This window comes from Canis lupus, chromosome 8 (assembly GCF_003254725.2).
Source record: "Canis lupus dingo isolate Sandy chromosome 8, ASM325472v2, whole genome shotgun sequence".
Lineage (NCBI taxonomy): Eukaryota > Metazoa > Chordata > Mammalia > Carnivora > Canidae > Canis > Canis lupus.
Window position 1 is genome coordinate 38753636 of NC_064250.1, and position 25979 is coordinate 38779614.

Consider the following 25979-nt stretch of genomic DNA (forward strand, 5'->3'; position numbering starts at 1 on the left):
TGATTTGATTCATTTTGATTTGTATTTTTGTACACACACACACACACACACCAGTAAAACCATAACTGCAATCAAGATAATGAACACATTCATCACCCCGAAGTTCCCTCATTTCCCTTAGTAATCTATCCCTCCATCTCTTCTGACCCCCATCCCATCCCCTGACAACTACAAATCTGTTACTACTAGAGAAGTTTGCTTTTTCCAAAATTTTATATAAATTAGATCTTATAGTATGTATGCTTTTTTGTTTTCTTTCATTCAGTACCATTATTTTAAGATTCATGTTACACATATCTATCAGTAGTTCAATGCTTTTTATGGCTAAGCAGTATTCTGCTCTATGGATATATCACACTTCGTTTGTCCTCTCACCGGTTGGTGATCATTTGGGTTGTTACCAGTTTGGGGCTATTACAAATAGAGTTACTATGAATATTTGTGTACAAGTTTTTATTTTTTTGTACAAGTTTTTATATGAACATATGCCTTCATCTCTCTTCAGTAAATACCAAAAAGTAGAATTAATGGGTCACCTGGTAGGTATATGCTTAACTCTTTAAGAAAATGTTAATCAGGTTTTCCAAGTAGTTGCACCAAAAAAAAAAAAAAAAAATTAAGTAGTACCACTTTATATCTCTGCCCCCCACCCCAGTAGCGTATGAGTGTTCTCATTCCACATTCTCCTAAACCCTTAATATGATCAGTCTTTTTAATTTTAGCCAATCTACTGGAGTGGTTTATCATTGTGTTTTAATTTAGATTTCTCTGATGAATAATTTTAGCATCATTTCATGTAATTACTTGCCATCCCTATATCTTCTTTGTCCATACATCCATTCAATCATTTGCCATTTTAGCTCAAGCACCATTGACTGAAAAGATCATTCTTTCCCCACTAACTTGACACTTTGTTAAAAATTGCTTGTTGTATATTTCTGGACTCTATCCTGTTTCAGTGATCTATATGTCAATCCATGTTTTTTTTTATTACTATGGTTTTCAACTAAATCTTGAAGTCCAGTAGTATAAGTCCTCCAATTTCGTTTTTTTTCAAAGTTGTTTTGACTGTTCTAGGTTCATTATATTTCCTATGAATTTAAGGATCTGTTTGTCGATTTCTACTCAAAAAAGCCTGAGAGTTTTTATGAGTGGGATCAAATTAAATCTGAATGTCATTTTGAGGGAGGACTTACATCTTAACAATACCAAATCTTCTAGCTCATTAACATATCTCTCCATTTATTTAGAATTTCTTTAATTTCTCTCAGCAATGTTTTGAGTTTTCAGTCTCACACCTTTTGTCAAATTTATCATTAAGTTTTATAAGTTTTTTTAAGTTTTATAAGTTTTAATGTTATTGTAAATAGTACTGATATTAATTTCAATTATCATTTGTTCATTGCTACCATATAGGAATACAATTGACTTTTACACATTGACCATTTATCCTACAACCTTACTAAACTCATTTTTTGTAGACTCCTTGGGATTATCTACATCAATTAGCATGTTTTAAAATAGAGTTTTACTTCTACCTTTTAATCTAGATGTCTGTTCTCTCTTGTCTTGCCTTATTGGCAGAACTTATAGGGCAGAACTTCTGGTAAAATGTTGAATAGAATTAATGAGAATGAATATACTTGCCTTGTTCCTTATTAAGTATAGTATTTGCTGTAGGTTTTTAATAAATATCCTTTATTAGGCTGAAGGAGTTTCCCTGTATTTATAGTTTGTTTAGAGTTCTTGGCAGGAAGGAGTGTAAGGTTTTGTCAAATGCTTTCTTGGCATGTATTGAGGTAAAATGTTTTTTTTTTCATTATTATTCTGTTAATATGAATTATGTTGCTTGATTTTCAAATGAGTTATCTTTTTAATATATTTTCAATTTTATTTAAATTCAATTAATTAACATATAATGTATTATTGGTTTCAGAGGTAGAGGTTCATCAGTCTTATATAACACACAGTGCTAATTACGTCACACGACCTCCTTAACGTTCATCACCCAGTTACCCCATCCCCCGATTCTCCTCCCCTCCAGCAATCTTTAGTTTATTTCTTATAATTAAGAGTCTCTTGTGGTTTGTCTCCCTCTCTGATTTTGTCTTATTTTTTTCCTCCCTTCCCCTATGATCCTCTGTTTTGTTTCTTAAATTCCATATACAAGTGAGATCAAATAATTGTCTTTCTCTGATTGACTTATTTAGCTTAGCATAATATCCTCTAATTCCAACCATGTCATTGAAAATGGCAAGATTTCTCTCTTTTTGATGGCTGAGTAGTATTCCATTGTGTGTGTGTGTGCCCATTGTGTGTATGTGAAAAAAAAAATATATATATCTCATATCTTCTTTATCCACCCATCTATCATTGTACATCTGGGCTCTTTCCATAGTTTGGCTATGTGGATATTGCTACCATAAACATTGGGGTGCAGTGCCCCTTCAGATCACTACATTTGTGTCTTTGCAGTGATTTTAAAATGCTAAAGAAATCTTCTATGCCTGGAAAAATTCCACTTGTTCATAATATATTCTTTGGATTATATTTGCTAACTTTTTTAGAGATGCAAAAAATCTATTACAAAATTTAGCATCTTTGTGCATGAGAGATATTGGTCTGTTGTCTTCTTTTCTTCCAATATACTGATCTGGATTTCATATCAGGGTAATGCTGGCCTCATAGAATGAATTAGAAGGTATTCTCTGCTCCTCGATTTTTTGCAAAAGTATATGTAAATGTCATGGAGGTTAAATAATATGCTACTAAGCAATGAATGCATCAACCATAAAATCAAAGAAGGCACCTCTGGGTGGTTCAGTCAATGAAGTGCCTGCCTTCAGCTCAGGTCACATTCCCAGGGTCCTAGGATAGAGCCCTGCATCAGGCTTCCTGCTCAGTGAGGAGCCTGCTTCTCCCTCTCCCTTTGCCTGTCACTCCCCTTGCTTGTGTTCAATCTCTCTGTCAAATAAATAAAATCTTTTTTAAAAAATGTACATGGATACACATGAAAATGAACCCACAATGATCCAAAATCTTTGGGATGCAGGGACCCCTGGGTGGCGCAGTGGTTTAGCGCCTGCCTTTGGCCCAGGGCGTGATCCTGGAGACCCAGGATCGAATCCCACGTCGGGCTCCCGGTGCATGGAGCCTGCTTCTCCCTCTGCCTATGTCTCTGCTTCTCTCTCTGTGTGTGTGACTATCATAAATAAATAAAAATTAAAAAAAAAATCTTTGGGATGCAGCAAAAACAATTCTAAATGGAAAATTTATAGCAATACAGGCATACCTCAAGAAACAAGAAAAAACTCAAAGAAACAACCTAACCTCACACCTAAAGGAACTAGGAAAAAAACAACAAACATAGCCCAAAATCAGCAGGATGGAAATCAAGATTAGAGCAGAAATAAATGATAGAAACTAAGAACAAAACAAATAGATCAAATCAATGAAACCAGGAGCTGATTCTTTGAAAAAACAACAAAACTGATAAATCTCTAGGCAGACTCATCAAAAAAAGAGAGAGAGAGGACTTAAATAACCAAAATCACAAATGAAAGAGAATAACTAACATCACAGAAATACAAACATTGTAAGAGAATATTATGAAAAATTACATGCCAACAAATTAGATAACCTGGAAGAAATGGATCAATTCCTAGAAACATATGATCTACCAAAACTGAAGAAGAAATGGAAAATTTGAAGACTGACTATCAGCAATGAAATTGAATAATTCAGAAACTCCCAAAACCCAAAAGTCGAGGACCAGACAGCTTCACAGCCAAATTTTACCAAACATTTAATACCAAAAGATTTGATATCTATGCTTCTCAAACTATTCCAAGAAAATAGAAGAGGGAGAAAACTTCCAAATTCATTCTATAAGCATTACCCTGATACCAAAACCACGTAAAGACTCTACAAAAAAACAGAACTGTAGGCCAATATCTCAGATGAACATAAATGCAAAAATCCTCAACAAAATACCAGCAAACTGAGTCCAATAATATATTTAAAAACTCACTCACAATATCAAAGGGGATTTATTCCCGGGATGCGAGGTGGTTCGATATTCACAAAACGATCAACATGATCCATCCCATCAAATGGTAGCATTCTCCCAGAAAAGCCATCTGGGAATTCTCTGAGCCTGGAGTTTTCTTCATGGTAAGGTTTTTAACTGCAAACTCAATTTCCATAATAAATATATGGCTATTCAGGATCTTCAAATTTCTTGAGTTAACTTCAATAATTTGTGTCTTTTAAGGAAATTTTCCATTTCATCTAAGTATTCAAATGTACTGGCATAGTCATTCGTAATATGACCTCATTATTCTTTTTAATATATGCAGAATAGTAATGTAACCTCCCTCACTCCTGATATTGGTAATTTGTGCCTTCTTTCATTTATTCTGACCAGTCTGCCTAGAGGCTTATCAATGTTATTGCTCTCAAAAAATCAGCTTTTGGTTTCCTTGATTTTTATTGTTTTCCTTTTTTCTGTTCCAGTGATTTCCACTTGAATCTTCACCATTTCTTTTCTTCTTCTGCTTACTTGGAGTTTCATTTGCTCTTCCTTTCCTAGTTTTTTTTAAGGTTGTAAGCTAAGGTCATTAATTTCAAACCTTGCTTTTATTTTAATATGGGCCTTGAGTACTATAAATTTCCCTCAAACTACTGCTTTAGTTATAAGTCACAAATTTTGCTATAATGTGCTTCCATTTTAAGTTAGTTCAAAATTTTTTTAATATTGCTTTTGATTTTTCTCTGTGATCCATCGGTTATAAAGATGTACATTATCTGGTTTCCAAATGTTTGGGAAATTTCCAAGGTCTTTTTGTTATTGGTTTCTAATTTAATTCCACTGTATCAAAGAAAATATTTTGTTTTGTTGTTTTAAAGATTGTATTTATTTATGAGAGACACAGAGAGAGAGGCAGAGACATAGGCAGAAGGAGAAGCAGGCTCGTTGTAAGGAGCCCCATGTGGGACTCGATCCTGGATCCTGGATCATGCCCTGAGCCAAAGGCAGAAGCTCAACTGCTGAGCCACTCAGGCATCCCAAAGAAAATATTTTGTATGACACAAATCCTTTTTAATGTATTAAGACTTGTTTTAGGATTTTTATGCTTTCTTGACAAATTTACCCACTTATTTTTATGAAAGAAACTTCTTTAATCCCTAGAAATACTCTTTGCTCTAAAATTTGCATTTTCTGGGGCACCTGCCTCAGTCGGTAGGGCATGCGGCTTTAGATCTCATGGTCTTGAGTTCAAGCCTCACACTGGGTGTGGAGATTACCTAAATAAATAACTTAGATATCTTTTAAATTTACTTTTTTTTTTTTAGACAAGGTCATTTATTTATTTTTTAATTTTTATTTATTTATGATAGTCACAGAGAGAGAGAGAGAGAGAGAGAGAGAGGGGCAGAGATACAGGCAGAGGGAGAAGCAGGCTCCATGCACCGGGAGCCCTACGTGGGATTCCAGATCACGCCCTGGGCCAAAGGCAGGCGCCAAACCACTGCGCCACCCAGGGATCCCTAAATTTACATTTTCTAATAATATAGCCTCCCTGGCTTTATTTCGATTAGTCTTAGCATGATACCTTTTTTTCTATTCCTTTACCATTAATTTATTTATATCTTTATATTTAACTGGGTTTCTTGACAGCAGCAAATATTGCATCCTGTTCATTCAATCTTTTCCTTTTAATTGAGGTATTCACCACACTTACATTTAATATAATTATTGATGGGATTGAGTTTAAGTGTACCATCTTGTTATGTATTTTCTATTTGTCCTATCTATACCTTGCTTTATTTTTCCTTTTTTCTTTGTTAACTTTTGTATTATTTTTTATGATCCCATTTTATCTTCTTTCTTGGTATTTTAACTCTGTTATTTTATTGGATGCACTTGGCTTTATGATATACATATTTAACTTATTGCAGTGTATCTTCAAGTAATACATAGCACTTCAGGTACAAAATGAGGATAAAATACTTCCATTTGTCCTCTCCCAGCCTTTGTGGTCTTGTCATATGTTTTACTTCTACATAAAACCGCGATATATTATTTTTGCTTTAAACATTAGATTACCCTTTAGTTTTAAATAAGAAAAAATTCATTTTTATTCATTCATATTTACCCACATTGTTACCATTTGTAGGTCCTCTTTATTCCTTTGTGCAGATCCATGTCTCCATCCAATCTCATTTTCCTCCTACTTGAAAAACTTCCATTAATGTTTCTTACAGTATAGGTCTGCTAGTGGTGAATTCTTTCAGTTTTTGTATATCTGAAAATATTTATATTTTGCCTTCATTTTTGAAAGACATTTTCATTGTGTAAAGAATTCCTCACGGTTCTTTCTTAAAGTACTTTAAAGATTCCATTCCCTTGTCTCCTTGACTTCCATCAGAACAGAAATTTGCTGTCATCCTCGTCTTTGTTCCTTGTATATAATATCTTTATTCTCTGGCTGCTTTTAAGATTTTTCTTTTTTATAAAAAAAAAAAACGTTTTATTTATTTATTTATTCATAGAGACAGAGAGAGAGAGGCAGAGACACAGGCAGAGGGAGAAGCAGGCATCTTCTGCTTGATGTGGGACTCGATCCAGGGTCTCCAGGATCACACCCTGGGCTGCAGGCAGTGCTAAACTGCTGCACCACGGGGGCTGCCCAAGATTTTTCTCTTTATCATTGGCTTTAAGCAACTTGATTGTGATGTGCTTTGATGTGGTTCCTTCATGTTTCTTGTGCTTGGGATTTATCAAGCTTCTTGGATCTGTGTGTTTATAGTTTTCATTAAATTTGGAATATTTGGGATCCCTGGGTGGCGCAGCAGTTTGGCGCCTGCCTTTGGCCCAGGGCGCGATCCTGGAGACCCGGGATCGAATCCCACGTCGGGCTCCCGGTGCATGGAGCCTGCTTCTCCTTCTGCCTATGTCTCTGCCTCTCTCTCTCTCTCTCTCTCTCTCTCTCTCTCTCTCTCTCTCTCTGTGTGACTATCATAAATAAATAAAAAATTAAAAAAAAATTTGGAATATTTGCAACCATCGTTTCTTCAAGTATTTTTCTACACCCCACTCCCATTAGAGATTCCAAATTCATGTATATTAACAACTATAGTTGTCCCCCTGCTCACTAGTGCTCTGTTCACTTTTTTTTTTAATTTTTTATTTATTTATGATAGTCACAGAGAGAGAGAGAGAGGCAGAGACATAGGCAGAGGGAGAAGCAGGCTCCATGCACCGGGAGCCCGACGTGGGATTCAATCCCGGGTCTCCAGGATTGTGCCCTGGGCCAAAGGCGGGTGCTAAACCGCTGCGCCACCAGGGATCCCTCTGTTCACTTTTTAAACAGTTTTTTTTTTCCATTCTGATAGGTTTTATTGCTATGACTTCACATCCACCAATCTGTTCTTCTGCTATGTATAATTAGATTCTACAAGTGCTTGACAACACTTACTCCATCCTTGGCCCTTCATCTTGTTCACGCCTGCACAATGACCTCCCCCTGGGGCTACATTTTCCAGGCCCCATGGAGGCTGATGTATGTCCTAACTGGTATCAGGAAGGCTGGCTCTGATTGCCCCTAAAGTGGAGCACAGAAGGCACCACTTTAGAAAATTAGGAGACACCCTCTGGCACATAGATGGTGCCACTTGAGAAAACTCCCTGTGACCTTACCACCCTATCTCTCTATAAAAACTGGGGAGTTGGAATCCCTGGGTGGCGCAGCGGTTTGACGCCTGCCTTTGGCCCAGGGCGCGATCCTGGAGACCCGGGATCGAATCCCACGTCGGGCTCCCGGTGCATGGAGCCTGCTTCTCCCTCTGCCTGTGTCTCTGCCTCTCTCTCTCTGTGTGTGACTATCATAAAATTAAAAAAAAAAAATTAAAAAAAAATATAGTCTAAAAAAAAAAAACTGGGGAGTAAGGTCCAGATTTAGTGGATAATAGGAGAGAATAGCTGTGTACTGTCTAGATTGTCCATCTGCCCAATTCTTCAATCAGTAAATTACCCTAGATAAAACTGTGACAACAGTATGGTTTGCACTGTTTGTTGGTCTCAAAGTACTTTCTCAGTCTGGAGGATATTTTACAGTCCCTCTTCCACCTTATAACACAGATGTAAATCCCATGGAGACATAATTTTCACATTCAGAAGTTTTTATACATGTTTCATTTTTTCCATGTCTCCACTAAATCTGTTCATGCTTTCCTCTACATCTTAGGCTTCTGGAAAATAGTCATAGTAATTATTGTTACTAAACTATTGTTTTAATGTCCTTGTCTACTAATTCTATCATCTGTATCATTTGGGGGTCTTTTCTGATTTATTGGTTTTTCTCCTCATTAGAAGGTCATGTTTTCTGCTTCTCTGCATGCTTGCTAACTTTTGATGGGTTATCAGACATTGCAAGTTTTACCTGGTTGGGTACTGGATATTCTTGTATTCTTTTAAATATTCTTGAACTTTGTTCCACGATGCAGTTAAGTTACTTTACAATGAGTTTGATCCTTCAGGCATGCTTTTAAGTCATGTTTATAAAGACCAGTGCAGCCTTTAGTCTAGGGCTAAGTTTGCCTCACTACTAATGCAATACCTTTTTGGGCACTATATCTAATGTCCAGTATATTACAAGGTTTTTCCTCTGGCTGGTGAGAACATGAACTATTCTTGGCCCTGAGTGAATGCTAGGGATTATCCTGCCTGCTCCTTTCTGATGGCTCTTTCTCTGTCCTTGGGTAAGTATCCTCATAAGCATGAGATTAGTGCTCAGCTGGACTTGAAGGGCGTCTGCTACAGATCCACCAAGCCTCTGCATCCAGTTCTTCCCTCACCAGCTGTCTCCTCCCCTGCAAATCCCAGCTGTGATGGCCTCCCCAAATTCACAACTCTGTCTTCCTAGTGCAAGGAGGCCAACGGGATCTGCTCTCCCTATGGAACCTGGAAGTTGGCTCTACATAGGAAACTGGGTGATCAAAGGCTTCATTCTGTTCATGTCCCTTCTCTTGGGGATCACTGTCATGTGTGGTTTGTTGTCCAATGTCTATTCTGTACATTCTCTAGGGTTTTTCTTTAATTTAAGGTGGGAACATAGATTCTGTCCTTATTTTTAATGTAACACTACAAATAATCCAGAACAAAAACAACAAAGCCTACACTTTCAAATGCTTAAAATCCAGCACAGATAAGGCCCCTCTCCTGACAGTGGAAATTTTCCAGTAGAAACAGAATCCCATTTTCCTAAACCCATTTGACAACTGTTATGACTACTGAGTGAGAAAGGAACTTTGTTAAAAGAAGATTTCCTAAATGTAGATTTACTGTAAACAAATTCTACTCCAATTACCACCACAAGTGGTAATTACATCACGTGCCTGACTCACCCTCTGTAATTCTCCTCACATGGTAGTCCTGTCAGATGCTGCAGGAGGAATGCCGTAGCCTAGTGTTTTCTATTTGCACAGATGATGCTTCTAGCTTTCACAACAACACAATATGATGTCTCGGAGGCTAAACTGACGGTAAGGAGCCTTGCCAAACAGAAGGCTTTATGCTGCAGAGTGTTGTAACAAGAAGCAAATGGCTTTCCAAGGAGCCCTTTGCTGTACAGAAAAGAGTTCTAAATTATTTCTGAAAGTAAGAGAAGCCCCGTAATCTCTTGTTTGATGATCCTCCTGTGCCGAGATGGGAATGTACTTTTCATGCAAATCCTCCCTTTAAAAAGACAGAAACGGCAGCACACCTGTGAGGTAAGGTCTATAGGTAGGTTCAAAGAGATCAGGAAAAGTTGGTTTTCTTCCGTGATGAATTTCAGACATCTCAGCAGGATATTTTCTATATGCACATCACCTCAATTGCTGATGTAAGCTGGGCCCTCGTGATGCGTTGTAAAAGGTGAATGGTAACAAATGTGAAGAAGGTATCAGAAGCCCCGGAGCATTTAGGAGGCTTCTTTGGCTTTCCCTACAATTTTCATTTGTCCAACAATTGACCATTGTTCTAGTCACAAATTGTTTTCCCGAGCTGCAGCTGAGAGTGCATTGGGTGCAAAGAAAATATCCCGCCAGGCAGGTAGAGCCAGAATAAAACCCAACTGGGCAGTACCCAAAGGGTGTCTACAGGGTCTCTGTACCTCACATGACCTTCAGATTCCTTCTTTGTTCCCCTTTTCCGCCTCCCTCAAGACTTAGCCCAGATCCAGCCCATCTATCTCCATGCTCTATATGAGGGCTTTTCAAAGTATGGTCTGTTATCAGCCCACAGAGATAAGCAGAAATTGAGGGTAAGCATGGGGAAACTCTTGTAGCAATTGACAATAATTTTAAATCAATTTTATCTAATAATAAGAAAATTGGACCTATATTTTACACTTTTACTCCATTTTTTCTAGTAATTTATTTTTATTATATTTTACAAAAGTAACTGTCTGTAAAAATATGGAAGTTAAAAAAAGAAAAAGAACCTGATCTCTCACCACAGACAGCTTGAGAAGCACTGCCCTGTATGTTTCCCTTTCCCCTTCACCAAATCCAGTGCCAATGTCCAAGAGTATATAGGGGTGTTCAACATACAGAAAAGCATAGGCTACTGAAGAAGAGGTCAGCTGGCCCCAGAACATAGCCACAGGTTCTGCACTGAGTTTTGGCTTCAGGATCTGCTGCTTTGGCTGATTTAAAATAAAGTAGTATAATACGATCCCACAGATTCCTATCATTCCAAATATAGAAGTTCTAAGGTCAGATAAGATCCAGGGAGTAAAGCCCCATATGATGCCCAAATGAAGTGAGCTGTAAGTCATCATTTGAGGATTAAAACTTGCATATACATATAATTTCGGAAAGAGATAAACCAACAAGAGTAAATAGCTAAGCAAAGCAATCGACACCGGGGATAGCAGCTGGGCCAAATACCAGGTCAGTAAACTGAACAGTATGAACACTACATAGAAACCTAGAAATGTGTGCGAAGTAGCACCATCATTTTTACTGCAGCAATGTTTATAATGGCAAAAATAAATAAATAAGTAAATTAATTAATTAATTAATTTAAAAAAGCTGTAATTAAGTAAAGGTCCATCAATAAAGAAACAGTTGAACACCTTAGACAATGTCCTCATTCAAGACTGAGTTAGATCTCTCCTAGTTGACCTGGAAGAATTTTACAGCATTTTGAAAAGTAAAAAAAGCAGGACACAGAAAAGTATTCGTATATATGTGTCCCAATTTTTTTTAAATGGGGAGGGGGGAGTTCATCTTTGTGGATATTGAAGGTGAGGTATTATTTTAAAAGATTATTAGAGAATAGAAGAAGGTATGAAGTCTATCTTCCAGCAAGATGAGTTATTTGGTGTTGGGGTGGAAGAGTCAAGCAAATAATTAGATCACAGCAAGCCTCTTTCAAAGTCTTTAAATTTTTAACATAAGATGCTATGCTGTTGATGAAAAATTATACATATAAGCCTGTGTATAAATGGCTAGCTCTCTATGTGTGTGTGTATCTGTCTACCTACCTACTTACCCATCTCTATCTATCTACCTACATCAAACAAGATCTGTCTATCTACAGAGAGCTGTTAAAGATCAGTTGCCAGTGTTATAATGGTTATCTTGCCCAGGCATGGGGGAGATTCCTGTGATTTTTTTCTTCCTTTTATGTTTTTCTCTTCTTTGAATGTTGACAATAACCAGGTATTGCTTACATAATAAGAGCAGAGCAGCAATGCTACAACACCCACTAGTCTTTGATACCTCCCTCACTTCCCACCTCTAACCCCTATGTTAACAATGCAGGCCCTTCCTGCCTGGTCCTGTACACCAACTCAGTTCAGGCTCCCATTGTCCCTGACGACTCTGCTTGGGCCCTCGGGTCCCTGCCTGTCTCTCCCCTCTCCAGTCAATCTCCACATGGAAGCCAGAGTGATCTTTATGGAACACTTGTCCAGGCCACTCCACTGTCTGAACCTTTTCTAGGGCTGCTCAGTACCTCGAGGGGCAATCCTTGGCCAAGGTGTGCAGTGTAATCTCTGGCTTGGCGCTGCCCTTCATGACTATGCACATCTCCCTCTACTCTTCTACCTCACAACCTGCAGCTCCTGGCCCCACCAGGTTGTTTGTTTGTTTTAAGATTTTATTTATTTATTCATGAAAGAGAGAGAGGCAGAGACACAGAGGGAGAAGCAGGCTCCATGCAGGGAGCCCAATGTGGGACTTGATCCCAGGACTCCAGGATCATGCCCTAAGCTAAAGGCAGACACTCAACCGCTGAGCCACCCAGGCGTCCCTCCACCAGGTTTTTTCATCCCTGCACACCTACTCCTTCCCTGTCCTGCTAATATGCCCAACCCTGAAGACACACTCAAACATTTTTTTCTTTCTGCAACCACTACAAGTGTCTCTCCTGGTTTCCCACAGTACTCTGTACATACTCTATTAGACCACCGATCATTTTAATGATTTGTCTTCTCTCTCTCCCTCCCTATGCTATGAGCTACTGAAAGGCAGGACTATATCTTCAACATCTTCACCAAATGTATAAATGAAATCAATGAATGAATGAATCCGTAAAAGCAAAACAGTAAATATAAATGCAGGTCAATCATGTAAGATGCCTGTATAATGAACAAAGGCTGCAAAGTAAGTATTTTAAAGTTCAGGGGTTTTTTTCCAGCAAAGTGGCTTGAGCTGCTTTTTAAATTACTGCCAGTAATTCAGCCAGTGAATACTTTATATTCAAGTTACCAAAAGTTAACTACCCTATAAGTTTAAATCCCTATAAAATGAAACAGAGAAGTCAAAAAAGAAAGCCATTTTGCCCTCTTTGGATAAAATAAGTTCAATACTGTTCTTCACTCCATGCCAGTTCTAGAAACAGCAACTCTCCCCACTAAAACACAGCCCAGCTGTGTGGCTACTTACTGGAGTTGAGGAGGACCATGGCCTTGACACAGAGATACTCTTTGTGTTGGAGTTTTAACTCACGAAACCTTGAAGTTGTTGCCAAGAGCATGTCGAAGATTTCCAGAATTCCTTCTACGCATTTCCCCTCATCCCTACAAAAGTTCATTGGGAAATTTAAGAAATATACAGCACTGGGCAACGATCAAAAGAAATAAGGAATATTTTCTTGTTAATTTCAAATTTCATCAGTACATCCTTTAACAAAATGGTAAAAGAAAGTCCCTGCAGTGATACAAAATTACTAAAATCATCTTCATATAAAGAGGACAGGGGACTTTCTATAAATTCCAGAAGCAAACATTTGAATAAATACTATTTAGGAAAAAAATCTGCATTGGAAATACACTCCTTTTACCTGCTCACCAAATGTTTTCTTTAATGGAATACCATTTCTGTTGATTATTTTCTATCTAAATCATGTCAGCCAGCCAGCCCTAGTTATGACACATATTGCTAAACTGAGACATTCCATGTTCCCATCAGAAGACTCTGAAGTGCTAATGAGGAAAACAGAATGTTACCAAAGCAAATGCCCTAAGAAGAAACAATCCTTCACATTTAGGGTTTACTTCACTCTGTGGTGGTTATTTAGAAACTGGTGGGGCAACTAAGAGACGTTTAATGTAACTTGAAAAAAAAGCTAGTATGACACACAAAGAAAGCACAATTAGAGAAGACAGATTAGAACCAGGAAAGGAAGGTAGGAATGGAGACATGAACGTTTTTGACTTGCCAAAGATTATTTTTAAGCAAAAAATTTTAGACAAACTTTGAACCATATAATCAAAATTCTTTTGAACACTCATAGAAATGAATTTTTATGCATACTTTGAAGGAAATTACTTGAACTGTATTTAGAAAATACCAGCTTCAATTCACTCCAGCCAGACATAAATTATTCTGCTTCACTGCTCCCCAAAAAAACTTCTTTTGTCATCAGTCCTAGTCACTGGAAGCCCTTGACAAGCTCTTAGATGATTTTGCCATGAAACTTTCATTTGCTTCTCAACACCTGCAGCACATGGTGAAGGGGAGCCTGGCAGCAGTGGGTGTCTGTGAGTTTCTTGTTAAGTCTCCCCCGCAAACCCTGACAGGGATCTGAGATCTTCAGAGAACTGGCTATTCCTTCTTTTCCTTCCCCCAAACCCAAGCCAGGACATTTCCAGTGATGGTTGGTGTTGGCTGAGGAAAGCGTCTCTGTAGAATTCAAATGAACTGACACCAGGGGAACCAACAATGTTGGTGGAGCCTTTCCCGCTGGGTTCTATGTGAGGATAGCAGCTTGCCAAGATCCTGCATCCCACAGCATTCAAACCCCCAGACTCACCTACACAAAGCTGTAAGCAAGCAAACTCTGAGTTCTAAACAAACACGGTAACTTCTGCAACCACTTGAGGCTTCCTGAAAACGCACGGGTTAAGTGATAAGCACTAATGCCTCCTCAAAGTCACAGAGAAAAGCTACCTTGGAGAATCAGCCCTCAGCAAAGGGTGCCAAAATCTGTAGGAAACCTCCAAACCTCCCTAAGTCCCATCTTCCCCACCTCCTCTGCTCTGGACTCTCCCAGGCAGCCTGCAGCAAGTGCCCAGGAAAGACAATGCATTCTCTGCACGTAGCAGATTCACAAGAACTACCTGTTTGCTGAATGCCCCTCATGCCAACATAATTGAATCACTGTGCTTGGGAACAATTAATTATTGAAAATTCTAATTGTTGGAAAAAAAAAAAAAAAAAAAAAAAAAAAAAAAAGAAAATTCTAATTGTTGGGCTTGAGGACATTTGACACCAAGAAAAGCTGGTTCTAAAATTTCTCCGGGTAGGAGGGGTGACTGGCTGGCTCAATCTGTAGAGCATGTGACTCTTGATCTTGGGGTTCTAAGTTTGAGCCTCCCATTAGGTATAGAGATCACTTAAAAATAAAATCTTAGAATAAAATAAAATATCTCTGGGGACAAAAATAAAAAACCCACCAAGTCGTGTACTGATTGTTTAATAGACTGGCTCTCTACTTTTCTGTGAGACTCAGTCAGAGGTGTGGTCATGAACATGTAGGTATACATGTACACACATGCATGCACACACACGCCACTCCCCAAACAGTATAAGAGAATTCATCTGAAATCAATTCTATTTTGCAGAGGTTGCCACTTGTACCTAAAAACACATCCCTGAATATTAAGGTTTGCATCATTTCCTCATTGAAATGCATGCCATTTTAAATGCAAATTCATATTTCAAAAACGGAGGGAGAGTTTACATTCTAGAGCATCCTAAACCCTGAGAAATGCTACAACTCACAGTAATCAGAACATGTGTACCTCATAGAAAAAGTGAATCTCTAAACCAATTCTAAAGAACTAAGTCTGACTGCTTTTACTACCAAGTGTAACAGCCAACCATTTTATTCAAGAGGTGGTACAGTTAGAATACTTTTATTCACTTCACAGGCTGGGGAAACCAAATACATTTTTTTAGGAAAGAAATGAGAAATATAGGAAATAAGGTACACAGTATCTCAAAAATGACACCTTAATCAAGTTCTGCCCTAAAACGAGTTATACAGAGGAAAGGTTTTTAAGTAATACATTAATGACATCTATTATACTTATTTAATAACTACAAAATGAAACTAAGCATCTGTCTTCGGCTCAGCTCATGATCCTGGGGTCCTGGGATTAAGTCCTGGGTTGGGCTCCCTGCTCCATGGAGAGCCTGCTTCTCCCTCTCCTCCCCACCTGCATTCTCTGTTGCTATCTCTGTCTCCCTCTCTCTCTCAAATAAATATATAAAATCTTAAAAAGAAAAAAAGATTTGAATTAAAGGGAGAGATCATAGGATTTGATTGTTAAGATATCAAAACAATCTATCAATCAAATCAGTCCACTCATGGAGGTTACTTTTGCAAGCATTGGGCCATAAACTAGGACTAAGCAAAAATAAAAGTACATGTGGAACATCTTATTATATGATAACCACTCCTTTATAAAAGAAAAAGATTCTGTTGGTACCAAGGACAAAATGTTGAATGAGTGGATCTTGCTTTGGATGCACTATTTTTGTACCTACATCTATATCTGCTGGCAGCACACACATGGCTGCCAGTTCACTTCCGTTGCGGGGAAGGGGGGCGCGTTTGGGTGGGGGCTCCAGGCTTAACACACAGGGAGGACTTAAATATTACGCCAACGTGAAAATTACCTGCATACAAAAAGGAGATGAAATTTTTAAAGTGAAAATTCTTTGGGTATCTTGAAATTCAATGCACAAAAAACTAACATGAATGCAAACTCAGTACATGTACAATGTGATTCCATGGAACCCTGTAAATGTCCACAATGGGGCATAAGCTCCAATCCAAACTCCCTCCGACTTTTTACAACTATTTAACATTAGACTGTTTCCTGTTGATGTCACAGACACAACATATTATAGGATACACAATTTTTTTAAGCAAGCAGAAGCTCCGATTCTGTGGCAGATCTCCACATGAATGTGTGACTCTAGTGATTACTGAGAGAAGAACCATCTTGTCAGAAATAAGCTGAGATAACTGGGTTTATCATCCCGAGTAGGTTCAAGTTTTCTCACTACAGAAGCCTCAACAAGAATAAAGGGCAACAGCAATTATTGTCTCAGTCTGCACAAGTGAGCTAATTTAGTTGTATTCACAGCATCTACGATCACACTACCATTGGAAGGAACTCTGATAGGACAATCTGCCAAAAGACAGTGATTTTTAAGCACGATGCAAATTATTTATTCATGTTGCAGCAAAACCTCATAATAGAACTTCTTTATGATGTGTAATCTCTGACTTTTTGAATAAGGAACATTTAGAGCATTTTTGAATAGGTAACTCCTCCAGAAACACACTCATTACATAAAACAATATTTATCTGTATCATACACACATGAAGGAACTGAACTATCCTGGACTTGAAATTCTAGACTTCACAAAGTTTATGTGTTGATGATACAGGATTGCAACAAAAAAATAACCATGATAGGTACTACCAAAAATGCCTGTGGGACACCTGGGTGGCTCAGCGGTTGAGCACCTACCTTCAACTCAGGACGTGATCCTGGAGTCCCGGGATGGAGTCCCGGGATGGAGTCCCACATCAGGCTCCCTGCATGGAGCCTGCTTCTCTCTCTGCCTGTGTCTCTGCCTCTCTCTCTGTGTCTCTCATGAATGAATGAATGAATGAATGAATGAATGAATAAATAAATAAATAAATAAATAAATAAATAAAATCTTTTTTAAAAAATGCCCACTCTGTGTGAAGGCATTTACAATTCCAGAGACAGCTCTCCTATACTCAGATATACTAGGTTTGTATGCCATACAACATGACACTTTCAAATATATATAAAAAATAATGTGATGGGCACGTGGGTGGCTCAGTCGGTTAAGCATCTAACTCTTGATTTTGGCTCAGGTCATGATCTCAGAGTCATGGGATCAGGCCCCACATCAGGCTCCACGCATAGCATGGAGTCTCCTTATCCCTCTCCCTCTACCCTTCCCCCTGCTCTATCAAATAAATATATAAAATGAAATAAAATAAATAAAATATTTTAAAAGTGAGTCTATTAAAATAATTTGTAAGAAAAATTAGTTTTTCCCCCTTCCATTACTTAACCAAAAGGTAGGCCTAAAATCTGCCTAGGATGTATGTCCATTTACAATAACTTACACTTAGAGGAATTAAAGAACCCAAAAGAAGAGTTAATTCTACCAAAAACCAGGAATGAAATAGTCACTGAACATAAACATTAAATGTGGCATCAATTTAGAAATCAAGACAAGAAGTAAAATAACTTAATCCCAATGTCTACAAAATGTATTGACTCATCAAGGGATGAAACTTCTTCCTAGCACTAACTTCCAAAATTATAGGTGTATATAGCGGGGGGGGGGGGGGGGGGGGTACTTAATTTGAACACCAAGTGGAACATAATGAATGAATGAATGAATGAATGACAGTGATGTCTTGGCCAGGTGCTTGGCCTTTCAGCCTGCCTTACAACATGGTATCTTTTTTTTTTTTTTTAATTTTTATTTATTCATGATAGGCACACAGTGAGAGAGAGAGAGGCAGAGACACAGGCAGAGGGAGAAGCAGGCTCCATGCACCGGGAGCCTGACGTGGGATTTGATCCCAGATCTCCAGGATCGCGCCCTGGGCCAAAGGCAGGCGCCAAACCGCTGCGCCACCCAAGGATCCCTCAACATGGTATCTTAGAGGAAAGCAAGAGGAGTAGGTTTCTGAAGCCTGAAGAGACTAGAATAGAGTTGCGTTAAGAAAAAAGAATAAAGTAGAAAGTCACTTAGCCTTTCAGTCTCTTCTTTCCCCGTCCAGTTTTCTATCCCACTGAGAGGCATGTCTTATTATACAGGTAACTACCATTATATTTAAAAACATGGATTTCACAGCCAGCCCCCACATCTAGCACCACCACTTACTACTCTAACTGCAGGCAAATTACCTAAACATCCCCCATATCTCCAAAACAGAGATAATAATGGCACTTACTTGAAAAGGGCTCTAAGAAGATGAAATTAGTTAACACATCAAGTGCTTCAGATGGTGCCTGGCATATACAAGCCAATATGTTGGCTATTTTGATTGCTACTGAAGGGTCTGGGCTTCCAGAACCTTCTTCTATGGTTCAACACCTGGGCTTGCTCCTGCTTGAACCACACCCATGTTCCAGCTCTTCTCAAAGGTTCCATTCTTGACTAAAACACCTCCATTACTTAGAACAGTGCTCTTTGTCAACGTTGTCATCCAGGACAACAGGCAGAATGGGTGCTAAAACCTTGGGGGAATCACTTTTTAGCTGTGTAATATGTGCATAGGGGGTCTTCTGATGATCCAAAGAGGTAATAACAAGAGTTGGGGGCAGATGTTCTCCATTCGTACAATGGCATCCTTCTACTCTGTGCAGAGTCAAATGTGACTGAACATTCTACTTTAGAACTTTTTTCAAAATAAGGAATGTGGAAATCAATTTCCATTAAGATTTTCAACTGCTCAAATGTAGAACAAGAAAGTGTTCTACTTTCCATACTAAAATTTTGAGTGTTGTATATTCTAACTTTTCCTCCATGAAGAGTTCATCTGAGTCCATTGGAAACTGGCTCCTTTTCTGTACCATCTTTAAAAGACGCAAATTGTAGTCGAGTGATGGCATTGTCACTATCATTCCCCAATTTCCATTACCTTTCATTCAGTTTTAATAACCATTCCTTCCACTGACTGCTATTGTCAAAAATGTTAGAGTGCATGCAGTTAGAGTTAAAGCACATTCAAATAAACTTCACAGATTCTAAGAATTTTATCACCTGTCTAGACAGACAAACATGGTCCCTACAAGTGGAAACTTGAATAACTGAATAACAGGACAATTTAAAATTATAAACTGAAAATGGAATTTTTAATATAGAAAAGCCTAAGCAGACTTGCACATTTAGTAGCCACATATTCTGCAGGAGATAGGCCCTGTTATGATCTGGCCTATAAATGCCACCCCACCCCAGGTAAGAATGAGTCACCCAACACTGAATCCAAGAACTCTCGCTCTCCTCCTTCAGTTCTTGATGTGGGGAAGGAGCTCATGACATTATCATCTTCTTAATTGCCCTTTTAGGTGTGAGATTTTAATTGTGGCAGCCAGGACTCACACAAGGCAGAGAAGAAACACAATGCATTTTTTTCTCACCTGTCCAGAACGAGGTCTGGAGCAAAGATGAGCTTGCCCGGGTGGTCAATGGAGCGCCACATGAGGCCCACCATTAGCACCTCCATCCAGCAGCTCTCCAGGAGGCGCACTTGGTCATAGAGGCTGAGCTCCACAAAGCCTGGGGAAAGCAAGAGGCCATGAGACATACCCACTCTCCTCCTCAACTCCCCGTTTCTGTGAAAACAGAAGAGCAAGTTTTAACAAACTATGAAAACACAAACGATATAGGGAAAACACTCAACATTTTAAAGATGTGGTTCAATGCTGATGAAGGATGGAAATTTTAAATTCAAAGTATGCAATTCACAATGTCCAGCCTTGGATGCCTCCTAGAGACTAATACATTCCATTCAGGATTTATAAAGGACTGTTACCTGGGCTTATAGCTCCCCAGACAAATGCTATGGGAGAACAGAAAGCTGGAACAGATCATCTTTAGTTATATTTTTAAAATTCCTATGAATTGCTGAGAAAAATAATCAGCTGCCAGCTTAAGGCTGCCTGTTTGGCCCACAATAGAGGCTGGGGGGTGGGGGGGGGGGCAGAGAGGGATGGGCTCGGAGTGGGGGGAATGGAATGGAGGGTGTTATGGGCTGGGGGATGAAGAGGGTGGAACATGCAGAGAGAACAGCACCAGCCCCTGCAGAAAGTCAAGGTTTCAAATGAAAAATACCTCTGATTGCTTAAAGTTTCAGGGTTAGAATCATTCTTCTGAATAGGAGCGCTATCTCTAGGCTATTCTATCCTGAAAAGCAAATCTAACAATCGAAGCAGGTCCCAGTAGTCTGATAGCCTGGATGGATTGGTCCAAAAATTGGAAAGAAACAGGTCATCTCTAGGGAGGTGAGCACCTTAAAAGCAAAGTAAGGCAGAGATCACTGGAGCTTTACCCACAAACCATGATAAAACAGAAGGCAGTGTAATATAAAACTAATCAAACACGTGGCCCAGGAGTGCACTGGACTCTGGTTAGGATCCCGGCTCAGCCTCCTAGCCAATTATTCAATCCCTGTTTAAGTTGATTTCCTTACAGAAAAAAAGTGAGAGTGACAATGCCTACCCTCTGGGAATGTCCTGCAGGTAGCATTTCTCAGGATCCTCATTTTTACAGATGAGGAGACCAGGACACAGGAAGCACATGTGGTTCAAGCCTGAGAACAATATAATGCCAGAGGGTACAAAGGAAAGCTGAAAGGAGTAATGAATGGGAAGATGGCTCAGTCCTTTTCCAAAGCTGCCCCTTGGCCTCATATGTGTACACGTTCCAACCTTGCCTGCAGTTCCAGACAAGAAGCCTGCCCATGGGAGATTAGGTTTCTTATATTTGCAGATATTTAACAAGATCAAGATAGGTGGTACTTTATTATTTTTTTAATTTGGGAAATTAAATTATACCCGCTAAGAGAGAGGGGGGAAAAAGCACACCTTTAGACTATTTTCTGAAAAAAATGTTAAAACACCAGGCTTGAAGAGGGACTAATGCAGCTCAAGAATTCAGTTTGGTTATAGCACAAAGAAGCTGCATGGCTTTCAAAGTCATCAATTTCATCACCACGTGGGGTCCTGAAAAACAGTGTTTGGCATATACATTAGAGCAACAGCTCAAGGAATGTGTCGGTATTGTCTCCTACAAAAAGAGCAGAGAAAATAACATGATTCTGGCTAAGGTGAAGATCCAGACTATCAAAACAAAACTAGAAACCAGAAGATCCTCAGGAAGCTCAGAAGGAACAGGTTCAAGCCACCAAATGACCCAAGAGATACTATTCTACCAGGCCTGGGGTCCCACCGCTCTTTATCCACAGCTCTCATCCAGCTTTCCAGCGGCTCCCAGGCTGTATACCCTGTCTAAAGCAGCTGCTGCCCCAAGGCCATGGGGATTGTCCCTAGTGGCCTAGAACCTGGAGAGAGACCTAATTTCTTAGATGATTGTAAATATGTGCCTGGAGAAGCCCTTTCAGGAGGATGGGTTGGTGCCATTCTGTGTTAGAATTCTAGATTCCTTTTCACAGAAACACCAATTCAAATGATAACTAGATGGTAATTTTAGCACAACGCAGTATCTCAGGCATATATTACAAACTGGCCTGTGGAAGGGACATAGAAGGGAAAATGCAGGTGCTAAATGACAACTGTTGTTGAACAACCAAATGCATTTTTAACACAATGGCATTCTGGGTTTATGGATGATTCATGCTATCCCAGCTGCTGACTCACTCTATTTGCCCATGTATATTCATTTATATCCATAATACTGATTCTTTCTCTATTGAAATGATATTTTATACATTTCTATTTCACATGTGGCAAATCTCTCACTTGCATACTGGTCATATGACACCCTACCCCACCTTCACCTGCACACACCCCTCCTCTCAAGGTGCAGAGTCCACAGCCAAGAGACAGCTCAATGTGGAGTCCAGACTCCATCATTTTAGACCATGTTCCGGGTCCCAGGACCCTAGAATTTTTTTGCCCAAATGGTCCCAAGCCCACTCCCAGAGCTGAGTGGGCTTCTTCTTGGGTCCACCCTCTCAGACCACATCTCGGCATAAGAGGTGTCCAACAGGCTAGTGTGTATAGGAGATGTGGACACGGAAGATGGGGTGTGAACAAGGCACTGTGGGATAGTTCTGGCGTGGGAAAAAGAGGAGTCCAAAAATTCTAAATTGGAGCGTGACCTTCCAGTACATGTTGAAGGCATACAAGTCAAGATAGGAAGAAAGAATATATTTCATTTAAAGATTATAAATCAGGATGTAAAGCTGTTACACACCCAGATATCATTTGTGGATATCCATTTTGTACTCTTGCCCTATAGATGTCAGGGGCAGCAGGCCTTTCTACCATAAATGAAAAGCTATGATCCAGAAAGCCCTACCTGGAATTTTCTTGGCCCAGCCAATCATATGCACGAGTTCCTTGTCGGCCAGCTTGGTCAGGGACATCATCATGGAGGCCTCGGTGAAGGGCGTGCTGGGGCGGCTCACAAGCACGTGGGGCGGCTCGGCCTCCAGGAGCGTGAGCACCAGCTGCTCCGGGCTCAGGGCGCTCAGCAGCAGCTCCTTCACTCGGGTCACGTGGCCACCATTTTTCTTGGCTTTGCTCAGGCAGTGCAGCTGCTCATCGGAACTCTTCTGCCTTCGCATAACACGGTACCCACACCTTTCTCTCCGGGAGCCTAAACCGGAAAGATGATAACAGTATTTTCCTGTGGCTTCCCCAACCCAATATTCAAGTTCCCTGGATTGGGAGGGCAAGAGTGAGGTAATGACTTCACTGTAAGACCTGAGTCTATCCTCACAATGTATCTCAGAACAGAAGCCTGACTTATTCTTGGAACCTGCAGGGCATGTACCAAAGATTATTACATCTGTGACTATTTTAACAAAATCAAAACATGAATTTTTAGGAACAATAGCTTAGATGAACTTAAGGTCTCCCATTTCAAGATCATCTATGACACTAAACCTATTTCTCTTTTATTTATTTATTTTTAAAAAGATTTTATTTATTCATTCATGAGACACAGAGAGAGAGAGAGAGAGAGAGAGAGAGAGAGGAAGAGACACAGGAAGAGGGAGAAGCAGGCATCACACAGGGAGCCTGATGCAGGACTTGATTCCTGGGACTCCAGGATCATGCCCTGGGCCGAATGCAGGTGCCAAACCACTGAGCCACCCAGGGATCCCCCCCATTTCTCTTTTAAAGAGTGCTGACATACCTCAGTTTCCAAACGACAGAATTAGGAATTTTCTTCAGACAAAAGATAGGGAAAAGTTAGGAACTGAATATTGATATTTCCAAACAGTTATCAAATAATATATATTTTATAATACATTCTTAAAATGTTTATATGCATGTGCATGTGCTTACATGTACATATATGTATTCTTTTTACATATTTACACAAACTAATATGTTCAAGTAATATATCTTTTTAAGTCTGAAAAATATAGAAGAGCACAAATTTTGGCATAAATTCTTTTAGTTTTCTTTCAATGCTTTTTATTTATGTTTTATATATAACACTTATATCACAGTATATATACTATTTTTTATCTTTTTATTAAAACTGTATCATTGTACAATTTAAAAATCTATGCAGCACTCTGTTTTATGCAGATAGTATCACTTTATCTAAAGTGTCTCCTGTTAAAAAAAATACAAAGTAAAAAAATAAAGTGTCTCCTGTTGATGGAAATCTAGGTTGGTACTAATTTCTTCGGTAGTATTCATAATACAATGAAAATGTATCTTTCTACATGCATCCAATTCATTTCCTAAAATAAATTCAAAGAAGTCAGGTAACTGAACCAAGGCATATACACATTTAAGACTTTGATTTACTCCTGTCCTGGTATCAAAAGGTTTCAGTTACTATAGGTTTATGGGTCAGAAACAAAATGGGATAATGTCTTTAAGACGGAGGGGGGCAGGGGAAGGGAGAAATCTTCATTTTAGAGTTACATTCCCAGCTAAACTATCATTCAAGAGTGAGGATAAACTAAAGACATTTCAATTAAGCAAAGATTAAAAAGATGTATCACACACAGCCCTTTTGAAATAACTACTGTGCTATTTGGGATGAAGAAAAATGAACCCAAGAGAAGCAATGAAATTCAAGATGCAATAGTAAGAAAATAAATTGATTAAATATGAGAGAAAACCTAATAAACACAGAATGAATAAAATAATTTTTGAAGGTATAGAAATAAGGTAGAACTGAATGCTGGATAATAACAACTAGGATGAGAGAGGAATAATTTTGGTTAGAACTTCCTAAGATTCTTTATTTGGGAAGACAAATCTCTCTTAGGGTGGCTTGAACTCTCAAATTAATCATGCTAAAAATAGAATTGTTGCTAAAGAATTGAAATAGAAGGTATGATTTCCAAACTAGAAGAGAAAAAAGAAAATGGGAAAAACAAACAAACAAACACAAGAAAATGGGATCAATTCCCAAGAGGAACAAAAGAAAATACATGATGAAAAAAATGTTTAAAGGTTTTTTTTTTTTTAAAGATTTTATTTATTTATGTTTTGAGAGAGAGTAAGAACAAGAGAGATCACAGAAGAAAAGGGAGAAGCAGACTCATGGCTGATCAGGGAGCCTGACGCAGGGCTTGATCCCAAGACCCTGATATCATGACCTGTGCCAAAGGCAGATGCTTAATTCACTGAGCCACCCAGGTGCCCCATGATGAAATTTTTAAAAGCATAAAATAAGATGACAAAAATGAATTCAAATATCAGGGATTACAATAAACATAAATAGATTAAATTTATCAATTAAGAGTTTTTTATCTAGACATATAGTGGTTATAAGAGATACATATAACATATAGAAAGCTGAAAATAAAGGGCTAGAAACAGATAACAGGCAAAAATTAACCAAATAAATCAGTTACTCTATCAATATCAGACAATATAAACTTTAAGGTACGAATCATTATTAAGGCCTCATCAGATTATAAAAGGAAGATAAATAATTCTACACATAAATATTAAAACAAAATAAAACCTACAAACATAACATCAAAAAGTGACTGAAAGAAAAACTGACAAATACATTATCATAATGCATATTTTAATATATCTTTCTCAGCAACCACAGAGCAAACAACTGGGGGGAAAGGCAGAATAAAGAACATTTGAATTGTACAATTCACAAGCTTGAGCTATAAAAACTCATGGAGGGGCAGCCCGGTGGCTCAGCAGTTTAGCGCCACCTTCAGCCCAGGGTGTGATCCTGGAGACCAGGGATCCAGTTCTACGTCAGGCTCCCTGCATGGAGCCTGCCTCTCCCTCTGCCTGTGTCTCTGCCTCTCTCTCTGTGTCTCTCATAAATAAATAAATAAAATATTTTTTTAAATAAAATAAAATAAAAAACAAAAACTCATGGAATGTGCAAAAATTATCACTTACTAGTTTAGGAATAAAATTTTAACTAAAATTGGCATCATATGGATCATATTCTTTGATTGCAAAAAATAAGATAAAAATATAACTTCCAAGTCTTTAGAACATTTAGCACAAAAATATTTCTAAATATCCATTGGTTAAAGACAAAAATACAAAATGAAAATTAAGAAAGGCATAAGTCAGGATGACTTTAGCATGGGTACAACTTTTTTTTTTTTTTTAATTTTTATTTATTCATGAGAGACAGAGGCAGAGACATGGGCAGAGGGAGAAGCAGGCTCCCTTCAGGGAGCCCGATGTGGGACCTGATCCCAGGACCCGGGGAT

At 38.7% G+C, this 25979-nt stretch overlaps 1 protein-coding gene across 1 annotated transcript in view; it reads right to left on the minus strand.

Moving 5' to 3' along the window:
* ESR2 (estrogen receptor 2) overlaps positions 1-25979 on the minus strand; it is a 68641-nt gene that overhangs the window by 14355 nt on the left and 28307 nt on the right. Inside the window, exons 5-7 of the mRNA XM_035719926.1 lie at positions 22610-22909; positions 19708-19846; positions 12940-13073 (exon numbers count right to left, since the gene is read on the minus strand). Coding sequence (XP_035575819.1) covers positions 12940-13073; positions 19708-19846; positions 22610-22909 — 573 coding nt within the window. The remainder of the gene's footprint in view (positions 1-12939; positions 13074-19707; positions 19847-22609; positions 22910-25979) is intronic.